The following is a 21,242-nucleotide window of genomic DNA, read 5'->3' on the forward strand; positions in this document are numbered from 1 at the left end:
GTTCTCCAAACACTCTTCGGTATAGCGCCACTATGGTTTTGGCTGCCAGTGAAGGGCAAGCAGCATGAATTGCTTTGACCAAAGAAATGCACCCCTGATCAGTTGCATATGTGCTTGGCCTTACATTTATATCACGTTTCAGCACTCGCTCTCCGCAGGCTCATGAAATTTAGGTCAGTACTGAGCGAAATGCAAGAGAGGACGAGCAGAACGGCAGGAGCCAGGCGCTGAATGAAGAATAGACTGACTTTTATGCTGGAGCTGACCTTAGCTTTTTTTTTTTTTTAAAGAAGTATGCCTCGCATATATGAGTTTCAGGTGTATTTAATCTGAAAGTACTGTTACAAAAGCCCAAGTTCGCTGGACATTAGTGAGAGAGATGGAAAAAAATAAAAATATCTTCAAGGTAAAGCAACTGGCCAGACCTTTCATGACCTGCCTGTCAGTTCCACCTCTGAAAGCCTGTAGAAATCCCCCAAGAATCCATCACCTTAACAACAGACTTGTTACAGACTCAAACAGATCTCCGCCCAAGAAACCCTCAGAAATACTATAGGGCAGTACTGTATTTGAATGTTAAGGGGAGCTCGGAGAAGGCACCAAGCTACTTCTGGTGATCTAATATAGGTACCGTACACCGTTATGCATTGGTCAACCCAAAAAGGAGGGGTTTGGAGGGAACAGTGTCACATTCCACGTTAAAAGAATAGTTCCACTTCTTAGAAAAACACATTGACTCTTCTTGGCGAGCATTAGAGCAACATGACGTCAGAGTTGGGAGGAATTTAGTTTAGCTAAATTAACATAGCTTAGAGCTATAATGTAGGGTGCTAGTTAACTGCCCTCTGGATGTATAATGAACAAATAATAATAAAATGATATTAATCTTTGAATCTAACCCCTGGAAAAAAGAGAACAGGTGTATTTTCCAAAATGTCAAACTATTCCTTTCAAACAAACCTGATGCAAACAATAAAAGTTAATGATACACATATTTTCATGTCCCATTTGAAAATAAAGGCCCAAATGCCCAAATGGTGATAGCTAACATTTACAAAAAATTACTTTGACTCTGGACAATATTATGCCTACATGTAACAAAGATGGTTTATAGATTCTTTTTCTTTGTGCACTGTTGATAATGGTCAAAGTACAACAGTGAAATGGAAACAAATCACACCGACTGGATCCTTTGCTGCAGTTGAGGAAAACTGCCTCTGTAGCTCATATGCAATTAAAATTATGTGTGGTAGGACCATCTAGATGCGAGTATTGAGTATTCCATGAAACGGCATACAAGGTATTTGGGTATCATGGAATGAGGTTCCATTGCGAGAAGTCAAACTGAGAGCGAGACCTGTCTCTTCAACTACCCCACTCACTGGTTGACTGTGTGCTGGCGAGCTCAAAACAGTGTTTTTAATTTTCCACAGAAAAACACAGATGAGCTCCTTTGCAGCTGACTGCTTATAAAAGCATCCATTAAACACAGAGTGGTACGGGTATGCATGCATGACATCTGCCAATATACACTGCAAAAATATCCAGCGTGACCTTCTCTTTTTATGCAGTATGTGTGTGATGGGCCTTCTCCATCATCATTCACTCAGTCAATCTCACATGCATACATAGCCTTGTTAGTTTTGGTCAGTACACAGTAGAGGAACGTGTTCAGTAGACAACTACTGCGATGTTAAAACAGCAAAAGCTCAGGGATATAACAGTTCACAGGAGTACAGAGTCCCTCCACCCAGAGTTCTGAGGCTAGAGGTTGGGCTTATAGTCAGAATGAAACTTAAGATGGAGAAAAGGCTAGAAAATGGCCTGGATTTGAGTCTGTAAGTGCCGCTGAGGCTCATGCTTGTATTTTACAACTGTTTTAGGGAAGTGGTCTGGGAATAAGTTAAGAAAAATGGCACTTGTACCTGGAACTGTGGCTGGAGTGCGCAATTACAAACTGTAAGCCTTGAGCTCATCCACTGGTAGGATTAAGGAAATTTGGATTGCCTGAGTCTGAGGGTTTGTTTATTCAAAAAGTAACTCCTGGGAGTCAATGGGTAAACTACAACAAGAGTTCAGACTAAGATCAAATGCAACCGTTAGAAATTCAAGCCAACTGCTATCTCTTTGCTGCATAAAAGTCTAAACTACAAACTCACCAGCCTGCAGGGAACGACCATTCGATAGTCAAAACTTGGATTTTGGACAGAGTTTCACTTTAAGACAAATGTGGGTGTGAGTTCCAACTTACCCTTATTTTTACTCGAGCTGCCTCCACCCCTCCCGGCTGCCCTGCAATGGAAACCTGTTCACAGTAGAAAGTAACAAGTAAAATCAGTTAGCGAATTCCAACTCGCTCCAAGACAAATAACGGCTCAGGATCATCACATATAGTTGCACTTCATGTCACTGTTGAGAGCAAAATCTGGACCAAACATAATGAAAACAGGAAAGCTTTAAAAGGTTTCTCCCTCCAAACTGAAACCTAATCACTTTTTCTGACATATTTCCACTTAGTTTTATATTTTTTTATATTCTTGAGCCACATCATTACTATTTCAATGAATCCATCATCGTGATAAGAAAAACCATCGTCCACAATTTCAGACATTGTCTTTTTAACAAAACCACTAAGATGACGGGCCAGTAAATTTCCACAGAAATGAAAAGGGTGAGAAACGGTCTCATTAGATTTTTCCTCTGATTCTTATCCCTCTTTCATACCCAACTGCTCACCACTGTGGAACCAACTACAGTGGTACAGCTCCAGATAAAATACGACAGCTTTTGGAAGCTATTATTAAAGAAGTAGCAATTAAACAAATAAAGCAGGTCAGTCTGGTTCTCTGGCTGCCATTAATTTCATGAACAAAACACACATCTAATATAGAGTATATGCACACATATACATGGCAATTATATCTTTTGAAATGAAATCCATCATTGCCTCATGTTAGCAAACATCTTCCCTACTGAAATGTGCCACAACAATATCCTGAATCCCACCAGTGAGAATGAAAGGCAACTAACCACTTCATTAATTTTCACAGTTCTCTAATATTTGCTTAGCAACACCACTGCACTTGTGGATATGCTCTGTAACTCAAAGGCTCAACTGCAAACCAGAAGTTTCTGAAATCATCGAGTGATTACAAGGTCACTGGCATGAACGGAGGGTCTGTACTTATTAGCCTATACTTGCATTATCAGAGTCAAACTGGAGGGGGTTGAACACTCCATGAGATGCATAGTACCAAGATGTTGAATGCTTTGCATAGGTATAACACACAACGCAAAATCTAGAGTGATAAGGTTAAAATAAGTGAAGTAGACCTTGAGGGATAAAACCAACAACGAAACTGTCAGCACTTTATACACAGGTACATTGTAGAGCACCTGGAAAAGTTAATCATGTAATGGCGTGCCTGGCAATGTGCTCTCCTGACCTCTTCATACTACACTTTAATGGTAATTACAGCAGCATCCTACCACTCTTCTGGCGGGTCCAGCCATAACACACTGGCTTCCTATGGGGTTGCCAAACAAAACAGCCAACAGGGCCAACTCTCTGCAACCTGTCCAGCCCGTAATGGACTGGAGTGATGCGCACACCGATCAAACACACTATTCAGAACCTAGGAACTAACAACGTACTACTGAAATAAATTCACTCAAAGGCAGCAGAATAATTACTCATTACACATACACTCAAAACAATCATGTTGCAACGTCAGAGGCTCTTTGATGAGCCAGCGGTAAACCTCTTGCACATCTATTTATCATGGCTTAGTGTGACTGCCCAGTGTAAGTCTGTTACAGCAGCACAAACCTGGTTGCTTTTCTCTGCTTGGTTGTTCCTATTAGAGTCTGGGAAATGGATGTGGCACCCCGTCTCCTCCATCACCCTCTTGATGTTGTTGCCACCTTTGCCAATAACGTGGGAGTGCTCTGTGTGGGAAACGTCCATCTTCAGAGTTACCCTGTTACTCTAATGAACAGAAAATAGACGGTTGGGAAGATCATTTATAACCCTCACAAGACCTCAGTGAGTGGTGTATGGTACTAAGAAAAATACGTTTTAGTATATGTGAAAAGCGCTATAAACAAATACAGACATTACAAAAAGGGCAGCCTGGCAATTCTTACAAAGCAAATTTCATCCACTGCATTCATTACAAGCTGCACTGCCAAAAATATTGTTGTAGCTGTAACTGCCTTCCTCAAGTGACTTGTGGTTAATGCAGCCACCTAATGTACAGTACAACGTACAGCACCGTGGAATGTGTTCCTGAGGCACAACACTGTATCCAGTATCACCACTAACAGTTTATAAAGCTCACTATATAACCACCATCACCGATCAAATCTAATTTGTCTGCGTAACATTTTAAAGTGTAAAACAAACACCAAGGAGGACCAAGATAGACTATACTCTCTGGAATCGCACCCTGCTTCTCTGATTACAAATGCCGCTTCACTGAGAGTCCAGTGCAGCATCTATCTGTTTTACTCCTTCACTAAGACCCAAATCCCTCTTTTAACACTTTCAGATGCTATAGGCATTTAGAAAAGAAGCAGATGAGCATCAAAACATGCACCCCATTAAAAAAAAAAACCAAATTATCAAATAACTCCGCTGTGTGCGCCAGACAGAAACAGACCTTTCGTGACAAAACCATATGAAATCCTATAAACTAAGCCAATCAAGTCTTGCAGTTCAAGCTGCATGAATGATTGCCTGCCCCCAGGGGGTGCTACAGTGCAGTCCCCCAGGTGGATGATTTCTTGTGTTGCCATGGCAGTGAAACCTGCATGCATATACTGCAATCCATGACAAATTCAGGTTGTGCATGTCTGGTTAGATTAGTGCCAAGTTGTACCACACTGCTGTGTGCAATGTGTCATTTGGACAGCAGGAGAGTGGAAGTGAAATAATCAGGCCAACTATAAGGAAAGGGCGAGAAAGATGGACACAGAGAGCAAGAAAGAGGAGACACGGACAATTCTACACAGACATGAAGTCTATCTTCATGGCGATAAAGATGCTTACTGTACCTTTGTGTCAAGGACAGACATAATTCTGTCTTTGGCTTCCCTCACGTTCTCCCTCTTCCCGCATACCTTGATGTGTGGATCTGGAGGGAAGGAGAGGACAAAAAAAAGGGAAAGATTAAAATTGGGAGATATTTAATCTGTGTCTATGATCATTATGTGTGCAAGTCAGTGCTGATAAAGGGCAAAGACAATGTGAAAGTCAGACATATTAAATCCATTTAACCAAAGATGACACAGCAGTCTGCATTTGTCAACAAGTTGCAGTACATCAGAATAAAACTATGCGACAGTAATTGGTGCTTTGATAGTTGCCGAGTCTCATTTAAGTCGGCAAGCAACCACACTGCATGGGAAAGAGGAGGGAGAAGTGCAGCTCTGTAAAATTATATTCAGCAATCCATCAGTCAACAGAGCCCACAGAACCACTATGAGCTGATGATAATTATTCTTCTGTGTTTTGGCCTCAATAAAAGATACTCATGCGATGCTTATCACCTAATTTCCTGAACCTCATTCTATCAGTTCCTACAAAAAAAAAAAAAAAAAAACATACAAGTAATTTATCAGCTTCCTTCTGAAAGGCTTTGTTGCACAAGAGACAGAGTGCTCTTTATCAGCCTTCACCCAGAGAGCACTGTCTCCTCAGATTCAAGAAAAGATGAGTGAACCTACAACTAGTGCTGGGTATCTAACTTTGATTCTTTTATGGCATTGATTGAATTACTTCAATACCACTGAGTACCGAAAAATGCTTTTCTACATTTGTATTTATTGATGTTAATGTTAATGGAACTTAAGGCTGTGGTAAATAGGCTTACTTTTTATGTTATGAAACTGCTTTGAGAGCACAAAAATGCCAAGGAATTGTAAAATAAAACTAGGTATCAAAAATAAAAGTATAATTTAGGAACCAGTATCGAAGTCAAGGTATCAGTATCGACAATTTTGGAGTGATACCCAGCCCTACCTGCAAGATCCAAATTTTCAGTGTAAAAACTGTGAGAACACAGAAAATCATGCAAGTAAGGCCCTAATAGAGCGAGTAAACCGTTTCCACTGATGACGTCAGCCTTTAAATGCTTCAGTCAATACAACCAAACACTGCATACCTAAACCATTCCAAGCTAATACTTGTTTGTACTACTACATGCCACACCCCATGAGAACACTGGTGTGAAAACACAACAAACGCAAATTCAAATATCTACTACTACTACGCACCCACAGTCCATCACCTCTCTGTTAACTAGTGAGTGACAAGTCGTCCAGTGAGACCTACTTCGAGGAATACCCCTCCCCATACACACAGCATCTCAGATTTAAAGCACAGCCTTAGGACAGGACCCAGTGAACCAAATTCACTGATACAAAGTCACTGGGAAATCAGGGAACCTCACAGTTGGACTTGTGTTGAAAATTCTTCAAATAGCAGAAATGAGAACATCTAGAAAAAGACCATCAGAATAAACACATTTTTCCTTCTCTTATTTACCATCATTCCCTCCCCACTCAGTTAATAGGATACACACACGCTTGCTTATTTACTCTGGGCATCTACAATTGGCTGTCTACATGTTATTTATTTTCATTATTATCATTATTTGTATTTGGCTGTTGTCATATCTACCCTGTATATTGTTATATTTCCTCTGTGTTTTGCCACATTGTGCATTCAACATTGTTTTCTCTGTCCCTACTGAGAACCCTATGTACACTACACACAAAAAAAAAAAAAAAATTCCAAACTTTTTGTGAAGACGAGGAAAGTTCATACCAAATTACATCTAAATACTAACAGCTCACAAAAGCCAAACCAAGATGCTGTCCATGTCTCAGCCTCAGCTGAACAAGGGCTAGGCAGAATGAAGAACTCTGTTGCTCCCAAGTATCTAAAGGAGCTTTGGCTTGTTGTTTAATGGGCACTGGGAACTATGAGTGCCAGCAAACAAGCACTGATCTTGTTAGAGTGTTATGGGGTCAGACTACATCACCTGAGGGAGTAACAACAGCTCTTTTGAGGTTTGAGGGGCATGAAATAAACAAAATCCAAGCTGCAGTCTGAGACAGGAAAACAAAAGAGCAGTTAGAGATCCATCACAGTCTCAGTACGGGTTCCAGGGAATTTTTCCCATCATACAGCTGTTGCTGTGAACAATAGAAATTTCTCAACTTCCTCCTGCGGCGCCTGCTGTGACCATTAGAGGGAGTATGGTTCTTCCAGTGTCCAACATGCACAGCACATCTGGCAAACATTAGCCAGTCTAAACGAGTGTTCCAGTCATGATGTAGAACACCCCCGCATTTTTGAAGACTGAGTGTGTTGTATGCTCTTTTCTGACAATTGATTGTAGAATAAAAAAAAGAACACCTTAATTTGGCGCATGTAACACCTATAAAAATAAACACAAACAAGAGCAGAATTACAGCTGCAAAAAGTGAGCCTTTTCAGTTGCACAGATTTCATACAGTTCCACTTGACAGAGAAGAAACCTCTCGACCCTGAGCTTTGTGCTGGCAAAGCTAAAGCATTTTTCCAGCTAGGGACTACATTAAAAATACCACACAAATGAAGGGAATTAAGTCCTTTTGGCTTTCTGTTTCTCATTCAAAACATCTGTAGAAACACTGGAACAGGCAATTGGAGAGTAGTAAGATATTTATCACCTAAAAACAAGACAAACATCAAACTTTAGGTATTAAAATATGAAGGTCAGTCCTCAATATTGACCACTCCATCCCAAAAACTTCTGAAGCAGCGTCAGACATGTCGCATACATAAGTGATATGACTCCTCACTCACAGCATACTGATGATGACTTGCCCCAGAGGCTAACTACTGGCCTTATTGCATGTTTGCAGGTGGCAGGGATGGCTACCTGCAGGTGATAATAAAATGGAGGAGCTGGCATTTTGAAGAACAGCTCTGTACAGGAGAGGTTACAAACAGTCCAATCCCCTCATATCTGCCCCTACCCTGCTGAGTGTAACCAGTTCCAGCACAAGAAAGACAAACACTGATGCAAAATTCCATTAAAAAATTCCAGGAAAACAAGGCAAACTAACATCCTTACAGAGTATGACTTTAGATTAGAATAACTGATGCTAATCTGCACCAACAAAACAGCTACGTCACCGGCTATTTCAAGACCAAATGATGCTCAACACTGCAAGCGAGTTTTGTGTTGTCATATCTAGTGTTACACAGTAAAGGAAGAATGGAATGTGAATCATTATCACCAGTAATTTTGAACTTCAAGTGATACATCTACATGTATCCCAAGTAAAATTTAAGCCTTAAGTTTGTTTTTGTTTTTTTAAGCTGTCTTGCTCTTTCTCTCTCCCTCCCTCCCTCCCTCAGGCCCATGATTGTTAAAAGTGATTATCCAACATTCTTCCACTCCGCTCCTCTCAGTTTACCCAACAGAGGAAAAATCTGACAGGCTACAAATCATGGGTCAGAATTTATATTATTCTATATTCTCACTTTGTACACAGAGCTTCATTCCCAGGTGGTGGTGTGAACAAACTAACCCTTGGGGTATATGAATGGTTGTGTGTGAAGGGACTGCCCAGATTTACTGTTAAAGATTCCGATTTTACCCCATCAATTGGTTTATGGAAGAGTCAGTGGGGAAGTTACATAATTTCACTGGATTCCACATCTGGCTTGAAGATGCACACTGTTAATCCTACTGAGGACAACAAAGTGGGCACAACTAGACCTACTCCTCACCGCCCGCTGTCGCAAACACTGCCTCACCTGCTCCTGGAAGAGCTTTAAAAAAGCGTGATAATATTTTATTGGTAACAGAGCCCTGGAACAACTTGGCCAATAAATGCATGACCTTAAATACTGTACAAACAACTCCCACACATCCGCCTCCGCAGCAAAATCACAAATTCCTTCATGAAGATGAAATTACTGGCATGTGAGGAACAGAAAAAAATGAAAGCTTTAATCTTTTCAAAACTTCTCAATGAAATTTTTCAATTACAGATGTTAGTGAATACATTTTTCTGGTTAAAACACTGGCTCATAATAATTAACTTATGTTAATTACAATACATTAACTTCTGTTTAGTTGTTAGTATTATTGCTGGACACTTTATAAATCACTTGCTAGCACTGCATTTCTGTTAGCGAGAGGCATTTAAGGAAAGTCATGAAAACTATGTGCATGGTAAGTCTGCAGACTTTCTGTGAGCCCACTATTCATCCAACACTAAAGTCACACAAGGCAAAAGAAATGGACGCAGGAGTTAGCTCCAATATAAGGATAGTCTGAAAATGGGATTATTAAAAAAAAAAAGAAAAAAAAAGAGTTACCTTTTTTGGACTTGGCTCCGATTTTCAGTTTGGACGGCCATGCTATCTGTGTCTGGGTCTCATCCATGATCTGGAACAGAGTGAAGGAGAACCAACGTATATCAGTATTGGCACAGTTGACAGGCAAAAACAAGCAAACAAAACAAAACAAAATCTTAATTTTGACAGACAATTTTATAACGTTCTAGTGGCACACTCGGAACTTTACGGCTGCCACCCATCTGCAGAATGTACGTTGGCAGGAGAACAGTAAATTATCAGCTTTATATCAATAATTTCAAGCTTTAATAACAGCATTGGGCTGTAGTCAGTATTATAGAGGACCTCTGTAGAATTATTTTTTCCATTGTCTACATGAGGCTTAGTTTGAAGCGTGGACTCTTCAGTGCTTCTCCTGCGCTAGCAAACATCCACTTTGTTTATACCCACTTCAGAGAACATATGAAGTGAGACAGCAGACGGCAGGTACAAAGAACAGCCTTACACCATGAAAAATGGGGCAAAACATTAAAATGTCAAAAAAAAAAAAAAAAAAAAAAAATCTTCACAGGTTATGGAACTCGGAGAAGCAAAACAGCTGTATCCTCTCTTTATGTGTGTCTGGTGATATATGATGTTACCACATATTGCTTTGTTTCTGCACAACACCTGAACGCTCCCAACGTAACACCGCCATAATAAAGGTTTGGGGGGGAAAACGGTAAGTATGCTTAGCATTTTTCAGATGTTCAAAGCCAACGATGTATTTAAGAACCCTTTGACAGTCTAGTCTAGTCATCATAACGAGGAGCACCGTAAAATATGCGCTGTCAATATTTCAGTCAGGGGAAATCTTTTATCCAATCTCCTGCTCCTCTTTCCAACCATGAGGACGCTCACCACCGTGCATGGCTTCCTGGCTACAAATTCACAAGCAAACTCCCTTGCGAACTGCCCACATGACAAGTGGTTGATGCTGGTGGGAGAGACGAAAAAAAAAAACTGCCAGACCTTCCCAAAAATGAGACGCTAACATGCTCTCTCATATGGTTCTGTCCTTAATGTACCCTAACCTTGTTTTCACAAAGGTCCCGCTGTCTTTTGTTTGTTTTAAAGCTTCTCTGGGGTTTGTGTTTTCAGGGTAGAGAAGATATGAATTTCTCAAAGTTCTCAAAGCCACGTGCTCAAGCACCCAAGGACTGCTTCAGCCCCATTACATGAGCAGCAGACACCACTTAGTACTCCACAGTGGGCTAGTGATTTACGCAATAAGCCACATATTGTAACTCAGAAGAGAGAAAATGTGCATTAAGAGCCACTGGTGCATCATATGAAGATTAGGTGTTAGGCTTTTTAGCACTGCTGCAGCAATTTATAGCATTCATAATTTTCTTAAACATTTTCTAAATATACCTGCTATTTTCATTCCAAAACATATAAACAACAGCCTGCATTCCTAAAGTAACTTTTCAACAAATCAAAAAGGGAAGTGCTTAAATTCCTCCACATGCTCTTCTGGAAACAGCATGTCCGTTTGGCATCCTTCACAACTAATTCTGACAGTTATTTGAACGCCAGTCTCTCACACACCTGCAAAACAGAAACAGATTTACTCTTTACTCTGCAGCTATATACTCAAAAGTCCATGATGGTTGACTGGAAGCCCTTTCAGGCCTCAGTGATTTCCTATAACAACCTTTAATCACATAAAAATGAACAGCCTACGAGCAAACACTGCCACTATTCGCCCACTAGAAAACAAAATCAAACAAGAACTCAGAAATGCAACTTTTCTCAAAGCAACATTCAATTTATTAAAGCCAACTGTGAGAGGTTTATTTCAGGCTTTCTCTGATAATTAAAAACTCTCTCTTCAAAGGTTCATTCTACAACAAAACGGGATTCTAAAACAGACCGATTGTAAGCCAGTAAAAGCTGTACAAAACACATCTGTACCATAGAAGTGTTTTTATTGATGTTTTGTTACATTCATTTTTCTCAGTTCTTGTCCCAGGTTGCTTATCTCTGGGTATAATCATTATCTAACAGCAGAGAAACATGGTTCCTGCTTGAGGCTCTGCATAGACAGAACTTCCAGTTTCTACTGTGTGAATCATAAAACTAAGAGGAATTTTGCGCAAAGAAATAAAGAATTCCTTTCAGATGATCTTGCACAGCTATTTCTTGTAAGGAATTCTTCTGTGATATCACTAAAGTGACCGAACTGAACGCTGTTGCAACATTAGTACCCAGAAATACGCTGCTGATCCTCCACAGTAATGTCTTAGAACTGGAAGCATTCCCATCCGTCATCTCTGCAATATTACCACATGTGCTGCAATAATGTTAGTCTATTCACTATTATTATTTCGTCTTAATACCAAAATCTGATGAGTTCTGTGTTGCCAAGTTTCATACTATCCCGGGGCACAAATGACTAATCTACAAAATGACACCCTCTTGCTGCTGTCAGGTATATATGAGAAAGAACAATAAATCACATCTTCCTGGAGCTTTTTTCTCAGCTCTTGCCACATGCTCACACCAACAGCTGGATGTATAACAAACATTGAAATACATTCTGTTCCTTGTAATAAGGAGAGAAGAAATTCCTTTACTTTCACATCTTTTCCCTTTTGTTGTTTCAACATACTGGGACAAGGGCACATGTCTGGATTTTGTCATGGATGGGTTCAATTTTAAACCACAAATGAAAGAAATATAACACTGCTGCAATCTTTCAGAGGCTGGTGAAATTATAGTGGCAATGTGGGAGCATGTCAGATGATATGGTATTTAAACATGCTCATTTAAAATGGAAATATTCTTTTCTGTGCAGTGTAGGAAAAAAATAAATACTAAAAATAACATCAGAAATGCCTACAAATATACTTTCCTAAAACTATCAAGGTTTATTTTGGTCTGTTGTAGGCCTCATCAACTTTTGCTCTAAAAGGGCCTTGTTCAGAAAGGACTGTTTCCTGTGCAGCATTGCTATTCTTGGCAGCATCCTACAGATGGGACTGATTTCTGACAGACCACACACCATTTTAAAGGGAGGATGGAGTTTATTTTGTATGAAGGAGCTAGCAAATACATCTCAAATGGGTCCAGATATTTATAATAATTAAGTTAGCTACACATTTAGCACTCCATCATTTCTTCCCTGCTACCACACCCTTTCTGAAATGAATAAATACATAAAAGACTGTGGTTACGATCAGCTTCATGGCTCGTCGCCTTGACGTGCTCGTTGGTTCTTAGAGGTTTCCAGCTGCTCTATGCAGACATGTGCAAAGCTGTATGTGAAATCAAACAGGATATCATTAAGGCAAAGTTTTGAAAGACGGCACGTGTTCAGCACACGTGACTGTGTGTGTACTGTAGGTTTCTATGCGTGTACACAGAGCAAAGCAGCAATCAACATGGCAGACGCATGTTTCCTGGCCTGCACTGCAATGGTGCAGCTGTTGATTCAGCTGGGATACATGTGTGTATTTGGGAGGGGGACTCGTGGTGGGGGTTGGGGGGGGGGGGTTGTGGGTTACGAGACTGACCGAGGAAACAGCAGAGCTCAAAGGTGGCAATACTGACTGAACCATCCTCGTGAGACTCAGCAGTCATCATACCCGAGTTCACGTTAATAATCCAAATACTAATTCCCAGCTAAAGCCCTATTACACCTCAGGGTAACACTAATATGTGCAAGGTTATGGAAGACCAGCACATTATAAGGAGGGCACGTCTGCTGAAAACACTGCTGTTGAAATGCTTCTAAGGAGGAAGCAAGGTAAAAAAAATTTAAGCTGCATAATAAGCATATGCTTATATACGTTTTGCTTTGATGGAACTAATACCAAGTTATTTCAACGGCTCATGATTTTATATCAACCTGCAAAACATTTCATCCTGAGTAGGGATATGATATTTATAATCTACAGCATATAACATGCTAGCTAGAATAACAGTATTCAGGTCGAATCATTTTAAACTGATGGCAGTTTCAAATTGCTCAAATCGTTGACTTTTAGAGCTGCTGTGTGGCAGCATTTGTTTTAACATGAGCAGCAGGCAAACTGACGAACGCAAAACAATCTGCTAAGCAACAAAGCAACAAGTCCTAACCCAGAACCGAGTTAGGATTTTTGCACTTCAGTTCTCAGAAATCCTAAAATTGGTGTTGTCGTCTTGCTGAAGAAATCATGTAAGCGCCATAAATTTCCGTTTGCCACAGAGCTTTTTTTTGTTTTTTTTGCAAGAATTCAGACTCACGTTAAAATCAGATTGGCTTTTCTTTGAAGGAACCAAAGTGATGCAAACTTGGCCAACAAAAATACATCATCCTTATGGCAGTCTATACTAGCCCCATTTGGGACAAACAGTCTAATATATATCTCGTAGAAACAGTTTGGACACGGCTGTGCGCTACACTTTAACTGCGAGGGCCAAACAAACCGAACGCACATATACAAAATCTACCACTTAGTGACCACCCTTAAAGTCTTTTCTCTTGAAAAAGTAGACCACGATGGTTGAAAAACATTAAACCGAACCACAAAATACAACAACGCTGTAAACCAAATACAATGAATTATGCCTGGCCTGAGATTTGACTGCACTGGCACTTAATGCACATATCACACTTGGCATTATTTATAGAACCATGACTCTTGGGAAGGAGAGATGGAAGAGGGATTAGGGATGAACCGGCCAGAGGTTCAAAGGGATTTCTCAACTCAAATCGACTCCAGGCTCTTCTGTGGTCCAGTTACCGGCTCAACTAGCTGAGCCTTTCAGCTCTTCGCTGTCCCATTGCTGAACTTCTGCACAGCTCTCCAAATAGCTCATTGGTCTGTGCCACGATTTGACACTCCAAAGCTCAGAGTCCAAATCTTTCAGAGCACAATAGTGTTTACTGATGCACATTTCCTATGAAATGATCACACCTCATCTGTATAGAAATCACCTTAATACCAGACTGATAATGACAGAGTGCAATTATAAAATGAGAAGAGGAGGAATGAGGGAAATGCAGGAGGGGAACCAGGCGGAGACAGGAGACCAAAAGAAAAACTGACCAACGTAGCTGTCGACATTCCCCCACATGAGCTGCGGGGACTTGGACATGGCTAATTTCACAGCTGTGGCATCCTCCTGTGGTCCCACTTTGTTTCCCCATCCTTTTTACTTTTCACTGACTTTATAAAGAAAGTGGACTGTTTGCTCTGCATTATAAAATGTTCCTCTGGACTGGAAGTCCAGCAGACAGTGAGTAAGAGGGTTTGATCAACCACAGCAATTGGGACTGGAGAACAAAGGCAAGGGCGGACCATTTTATGTTGCTCTCATCCGCAAATGAACTCTAAATCTCACTGAGGCAACTATGAAATCCCCATCTGAAAGCAGAACATTTAAAAATGTGTGTGTCAAAAATGACCATTTGTCTTCTTGTGTGTGGAAGAAAGTTGCTATGCTTGTACTTGATCAGTCTCCTTGAGTGTGTGTGGTACATGGGTGTGTCGGTCAGACAGGGAGCAGTCTGACTAAGGCTTTCCATTCTTCCATCAGCTTCAAGGTATTTCACACACACCTTGTCCATTTTCTTCCAACAATACTGTTCTGTAGTCATGCTCAGTGTTTAATTATCCTGACATTAATTGGGCAGGCTTAGCAGTCACACTATCAGAAGGAAAAAAAAAAATTGAAATGACCTCTCTATTAATACAATTAATTTAACACTCCTCACCAGCCTGCCAACCCAAACAGCTGCAGACTAATTTCTAATTGACAATTTAATCCTGAGTAACCACAGCTTCTTTGAACAAGCTATGACAATATTCAAGCCAGACTTTAAAAACCATGATTGGCAGCCGTAATTATCAGAACAGCTTTGTGGAGTGAGGTACACACCTACACTGGATCTCTTAAACATTACAGTTGTATCTGAACCAAAAGAAGTGAAGACAGAGCTACAGCACATCGAGAGTCCTTGTTAAAATTCCAAAGAGGGGAATCTTAAGGCGCCTGGTTTGCATTACTTGGCTTTTGAAAACTGCTTTCAGGAACAGTTAAATTGCCTCCTTCTTTGACATTTAACACAGCTTCATAACATCCAAAACCAAACCCAGAAAACAAAGGGTGAATGATAAAACAAACTACCGTCCATCATTTATTTTATTACAGCCCATTAACATACTATACAAGGAGTTTAACTTATTCAGAAAAGGGAATTTTAAACAAACGAATCTGCTTGATATATTTAAAGAGAACCACATCATTACTGAGATACCATAATTACTGCTGCCATAATTCCATTAGGGCAGTCAGCAGTTTTTTTTTCCAATGCCATGTGATCAGGCACATTTAATTTCAGTCCTGTATCAACTGACACACAGTTAGCGTTGGTACGACAGGGCAAAACATTTTATCAGTTCATATCAGACAGTTCGGCACATCACAAATTGACTATTTTAGCTGAGTTTAAAGATTTTCTTAAGCTTCACATTCCTTGGTAGCTGATTCAGAACATGAAACTATATTTACAATAAAAAAAATAAGTGAATAAAAGTAAAAACTTCAGTATATTCTGTATTATCCTTCTTGCTGATGCTTATGAGCAGGGAGCTTATGTCAGTTACATTCACCTGCCAAAATCTCTTTTCTCACATACATTCCATCTTCTGTCATTAAAAACATGGAGCTTACACAGGACATATCTTTAAGGTTAGCGCTTGTATAATTAATAAAAAGACCTACTTAAACTCTGCAATAACTTGTAAAACCAGACAGTGCCACACACTTGACTGATTGAGTACCAGTTAGACATAGCTAAAACAAAATCCCATTACTTAAGATCACTGAGGCAAATCCTTGCTTTATTACACGTAATGAAGCTTCAGGACATTAACTGAATCAGTGGCAAAGAAGAGCCAGTGAGGCAGCGCTGGCACGATCAGGCCTGGGTTAACCTCTCTCTCATTTTAAACTGTAGATAATCATATGATTTTACATTATTTCGGCAAGAAAGGGCCACACTGTTGTGTCAGCTGTGGTAGAGGATTGGAGCCCTGGAGTGATTCAACGTCAGTGTCATTCCATTGTTCTTGTTTGTTTTGATTTGTCATTACGAATGATTGGAGGCGCACCTGACATCTGCTCCATTACCAAAAAAGAAGCTCTGGTCATTTGGCCTGAAAACAACCCAAACACAAAGCAAACACCATCCAAGTGCAGACTACACACTTACCTTCTGAAAGAAATCCTCCCCGCCATTAACTCTTCCCTCAGAAGCAGCTAGAGTGAAACAAAGAAAAATAAATGTATGAAACCACATACATGTACTCTGTTTTGAACATGCAATGTAGTTTTAACATGGTCAAACACACAGATTATCCAGTCTCCTTGAAATGTTACAGTATCCTCATTCAGAACAGTGTTTATGGTGGATCTCAGTTTCTCTGGGTAAATGACCTTATACTTGTATGGCGTCTTTCTACGCAATGAAGTTCACTCAAATCGTTTTACACCATTTATCATTCACACACACAAGCATTCACACACCAGTGATAGCACTGGGAGCAACTAGGGGTTCAGTGTCTTGCTCAAGGACACGTCGACTGCCAACCCTGCGGTTATGAGACGACCCGCTCTACCTCCTAAGCCTACAGTAGGTGTCTGGCACAGCTACTGATACTGCTCATTTGCAGGGATACGAATAAAATGGTCCAAGTAATTTTCTATAATCTTGAGATTGGATACAGCTTCTGTGTAACAAATTGAAGGATCCATTGAAAATATTTGGGCATTTTACAGCAGCTGTTAATGAAATATTTCACACCGCTTTTGGGTCAACTCGTACCTTTCACACTTCTTACATCTTTCACACCTTTAAAATTCAATAAGACAAACAGAATAAAAACCAAAGCAAGTCAGGCCTGTAGCTGCTCCAACACATCTGCAAGTTCTCAGAACTGTGGATTTTCTGCTGGGGCAAAATACATATCTGCTCTCCAAGGAGAATTCTCAAGTTCCTGTCATTTGGGAGTACAGGGAAAGTTTAATGATGCTTTTCAGTGAGCGTCCCCGAGATTATTCTGTTGCTGCCTGTGCAAATCTGGGTCAGGAGCTGCAGCAGAGTCAGTGTGGGTTATACACTGACCTCGGTGTGGCAGCAAGAATGGTATCAGGATTAAAAAAAGAAAGTACTACAATGTTTCATCTGCAGAAAAAAAGAAATTCTTTCAGAGTAAACATAACATGCACAGAGATTGGCATCTATGGAGCTGTAACTAAACTGATTGAGTTCCAAGTTCCAGATGGAGCACACTGGTGTCTGTTGAACATGAGCAACCAACACTGAAACATCAGCTGATTAATCCATCAGTCGTTTGCCAGGAAATACACAACGACTTTGACAATTGTTTAAGTGATTTATCAGGTTCAAAGTGCCAGTAACTCTCTAGTACCGCAATTCTCAATTTTAAAAACATGCAGATTTTCTTTGTTTTATGCAACAGTAAATTCAATATGTTTTTGAGTGTTGGTGGGGGCAAAGCAATCGATCGATATGTCACATTGGGCTTTAAGAAACTTGAGTTGGCATTTGTCTCTACAATTTTACTGACTACATGAGCCACTGAGAACATACTTTGCAGATTAAATGATAATAAAAATAGTAGGTTGCAGCCCTTCACACTATACTTCTAAAAATACTTCTAGTAACCACATGTTGATAGATAAACAAAATACGTTTTCCTGCAGTCTGAAAATATTTAGTGGCTTTAAGTGCAACACATAATGAACCATTGTGTTCTGCAGTGGAGTTGTCAAGAACACATGAAGCTAACCAATTACCTGGAATTTGATGCAGCACTTCTGTACACATAAATTGCCTTTAAAATTAGTTCCTCTTAGCAAGCATCCAGTGCCTGCAGTGCATCACCATGTGTGAAAAACACCGATATGACTCCCCCCCCCCCCCATCAACCCAACCACCTTTCAAAGCATGGAAAATGAAAACACTCACTAAACTCAGTTTCATTTTCAACCAGACCTGACATTGTGGCCTTTGGCAATGCAGTAATGCCTACATCATGAGCATTTAACACGTCTTTGTACTTACGCAGGTTGCCAGCAAACAAGTCCAGGCCACAGTTTATGAAGACATGGAGACTGGTCTGCCCTGGCTCAACAGCTAAGTCAATTTCAGATGCAATTTGTGCACATGAAACGCTAACCACCCCACTGCAGTGATAATAGATGAGTCTTGGCTTCTCTCTTGCTTATTATTCAAAACACAAGAATAATAAAAGGGAATTTAAGAAGGATGCACATAAGAAAATGATGGCCAAAGTAGGGTAACACGATAGTTTAACAGCATTTCAGTCGATTTCTATAAAGCAGTCACAGAAATACAAGAAATATTCTAGCCACAAACTATCACCTTCTGTCATTCACATCCTCATTATGCAGCATCAGTTTAAACAAGATAACATCCAACTCCATACTTCACCCACAAAGTAAAGAAACATGTTGCCAATCCACTGAGCTCCAACACATCCAATAATAGTAAAGTTTTAATGTTCCCCAAGGGTCCATCTGGCTTGCAGACAGCAGTCTACAGAAAATAGAATCTTAAGATACTGATATTAAAACTGACAATGCCATGCATACAAAAACAAGTACACAGATGAACCTCCACATCAAGAAAAAAAAAAAAAGTTTTAATCCCGGTACCTGATTTGGAAACAGCTGTAAAAGAAAACATTGCCAAGTGGAAACTCACAGATAGGAAATAAGAAATTGGCAGATGACTCCTTAGTTGCTTCAAGAGCCTCCACTTCTTTTGTTTAAAGTTAGGATGATTTTACCAAATAAGTGATGCTCACAGTGATGCACTCGGCATGCAGCCAGGTGCTGTGGATAACCAGATGACATAAGACGGTGGAAAGGAAATGCAGCTCACCATTAACACCTAATGTGAACTGACCAACAGTGAGGATTATAGTTGAAACTATTAAACGATAACTGACTGGTTGACTTGTTAAGAATAAGGATGTGGCTGGGAATTTGAGCAGTGGGAAGTGGATAGGACATCAGCCAAGACATGTACAGCATAAATCTGATATCTGTATCTGATGATAAATAATCTACGCTGCATTCACACAAAGTAAATATATTCGGTTCATGTTGATGATGATAGGTTTACAGTAGGTTGACAGAAGTGCTCAGTTCTTAGGTGGCCTGACATTATCCAAGATTAAGAAAGAGCCCGTTACTGGAAGGGCTTCTTGTAAGAACCAAGACAAACAAAGGGGAGTGCAGCAACATTCAACAGACCCACTTGTCAACTGAAAAACTGACTCAAAGCAGGTCAAGTTGCTCTTTTTCTCTCATCTACGAAACCAGTTAAAGTTAATATCTGGCATTTTATGGGAGAAGGAAAAAGACACACCATCTTTGTGGTACAGTACATCTGCCCAAGTTGTGGGGATGATGTCAGACATAGTCACAAAAGTGAAGATGTATAGCTACCAAACTGTGATACTCAGCAAGCCAGCATAACATTTAGGTCCAGTAAATAAACACCACCACCAACTGGGCAGTTATGTGAAGGTAGCCTGCAGATAACAAGAAGGTCAAAAAGGGACCAATGACATGATTTAGGAGCCAACTATAAAGAAAATGAAATTATGTGTTCAGTTGTTGAGATTGCACAACTGACTAACTGCAACAAATGTGAAGTGGATTTCTGACATACAAGCACAGGGAGCTGAAAGAAATCAGATAAGGGCCATGAGTGAAAACATGAGCCATGTGCTGAGAGCAAAACATCCTGCTGGCACATGTGTGCTGAGTAAACTGGCCGTGGGAAAACTGGCAGCAGAGGTAGGAGGGGTATGGCGGGGTGCCCTGTGAGCACTGGGATTCTGGATATTATGACACCCTATGCACCACTTATTCTAAATCTGCATTGAGCTCTAAGTAAAACAGCTCTGAAAACACTTGAATGAGAGCATTTCTGACTTTAATTCTGCTCTCAATCAGCTATAAGCCAAAAAAGCCACTTGAGGCAGTTGTAGCTGCTTGGGGAGCTTCACAAGGTCTCATGTTCACTGGTGTCCTTTAGCAGGCTGGAAAAAAAAACTGAGCCAATGAGAACTTTATAGGTGGGATGTTATCATCCCGTGCCAGAGCCTAAAAATGGATGAGTGAGATCATCACAACTACACAGGTTTTGAAAGATGAGCTATAACAACAACAACAAAAAAAACCCTCTTAAATCATCGCACGTGTTTGACAACTAATATTAAAAGAGAAATTTTATACAACAAGTACGTCTACAGGTAGTGGGGATTACTGCTGTATTACTTTCAGAAAAAAGTCTCAGAGGTTTGATAAAGTGCATCAAATGAAGTCACTCATCTAAAAATGAAAAAAGTCTGTGGGTGTGGAGCTTAGAAAGATATGAGCTCACTAGAGCTCAGTTAAATTGTTGTCACAGCTTGAAGCTAGCAGCTCAAGGCTATATTCTAGTAGCAGCTACTAGTGTAACACACTCAAATCTGAGACTGAACAGTTTGGGGCCCGAGTTGCATTGTGGGTAATACAAGTTTTGAAAGGAAGGAATACATGAAACAGAGATGACAATAGGTGAATCCCAAGCCCCTTATTTTATTGCTCCTCGGTCTTTGTTCAACCTTGAACTCATTGCAGTCCACCATGATGAAGGATGTGCCAAAGCTCATTTCTGCTATGAGGAGCGAGGAAGCTGCTTGGAGGAGCTATAGAACTAGGATACACAGGTGCATCCTTAGTGGAAGTCTGTTACGGACTGACACGCCTCTTTATCTGGAATCAGTTTGTGATTAGATGCTTCACA

At 40.3% G+C, this 21,242-nt stretch overlaps 1 protein-coding gene across 4 annotated transcripts in view; it reads right to left on the minus strand.

Moving 5' to 3' along the window:
- The window catches only part of bicc1a (BicC family RNA binding protein 1a), a 54,065-nt gene that overhangs the window by 18,512 nt on the left and 14,311 nt on the right, over positions 1-21,242 (minus strand). For all 4 annotated transcript variants that reach the window (XM_020602724.1, XM_020602706.1, XM_020602714.1 and 1 more), the window contains 5 exons: positions 16,608-16,654; positions 9,383-9,452; positions 5,056-5,135; positions 3,830-3,988; positions 2,252-2,305 (listed from right to left, as the gene is read on the minus strand). In XM_020602724.1, coding sequence (XP_020458380.1) covers positions 2,252-2,305; positions 3,830-3,988; positions 5,056-5,135; positions 9,383-9,449 — 360 coding nt within the window. In that variant the 5' untranslated portion in view covers positions 9,450-9,452; positions 16,608-16,654. The remainder of the gene's footprint in view (positions 1-2,251; positions 2,306-3,829; positions 3,989-5,055; positions 5,136-9,382; positions 9,453-16,607; positions 16,655-21,242) is intronic.

Source organism: Monopterus albus, unplaced genomic scaffold (assembly GCF_001952655.1).
Source record: "Monopterus albus unplaced genomic scaffold, M_albus_1.0 scaffold3.1, whole genome shotgun sequence".
Lineage (NCBI taxonomy): Eukaryota > Metazoa > Chordata > Actinopteri > Synbranchiformes > Synbranchidae > Monopterus > Monopterus albus.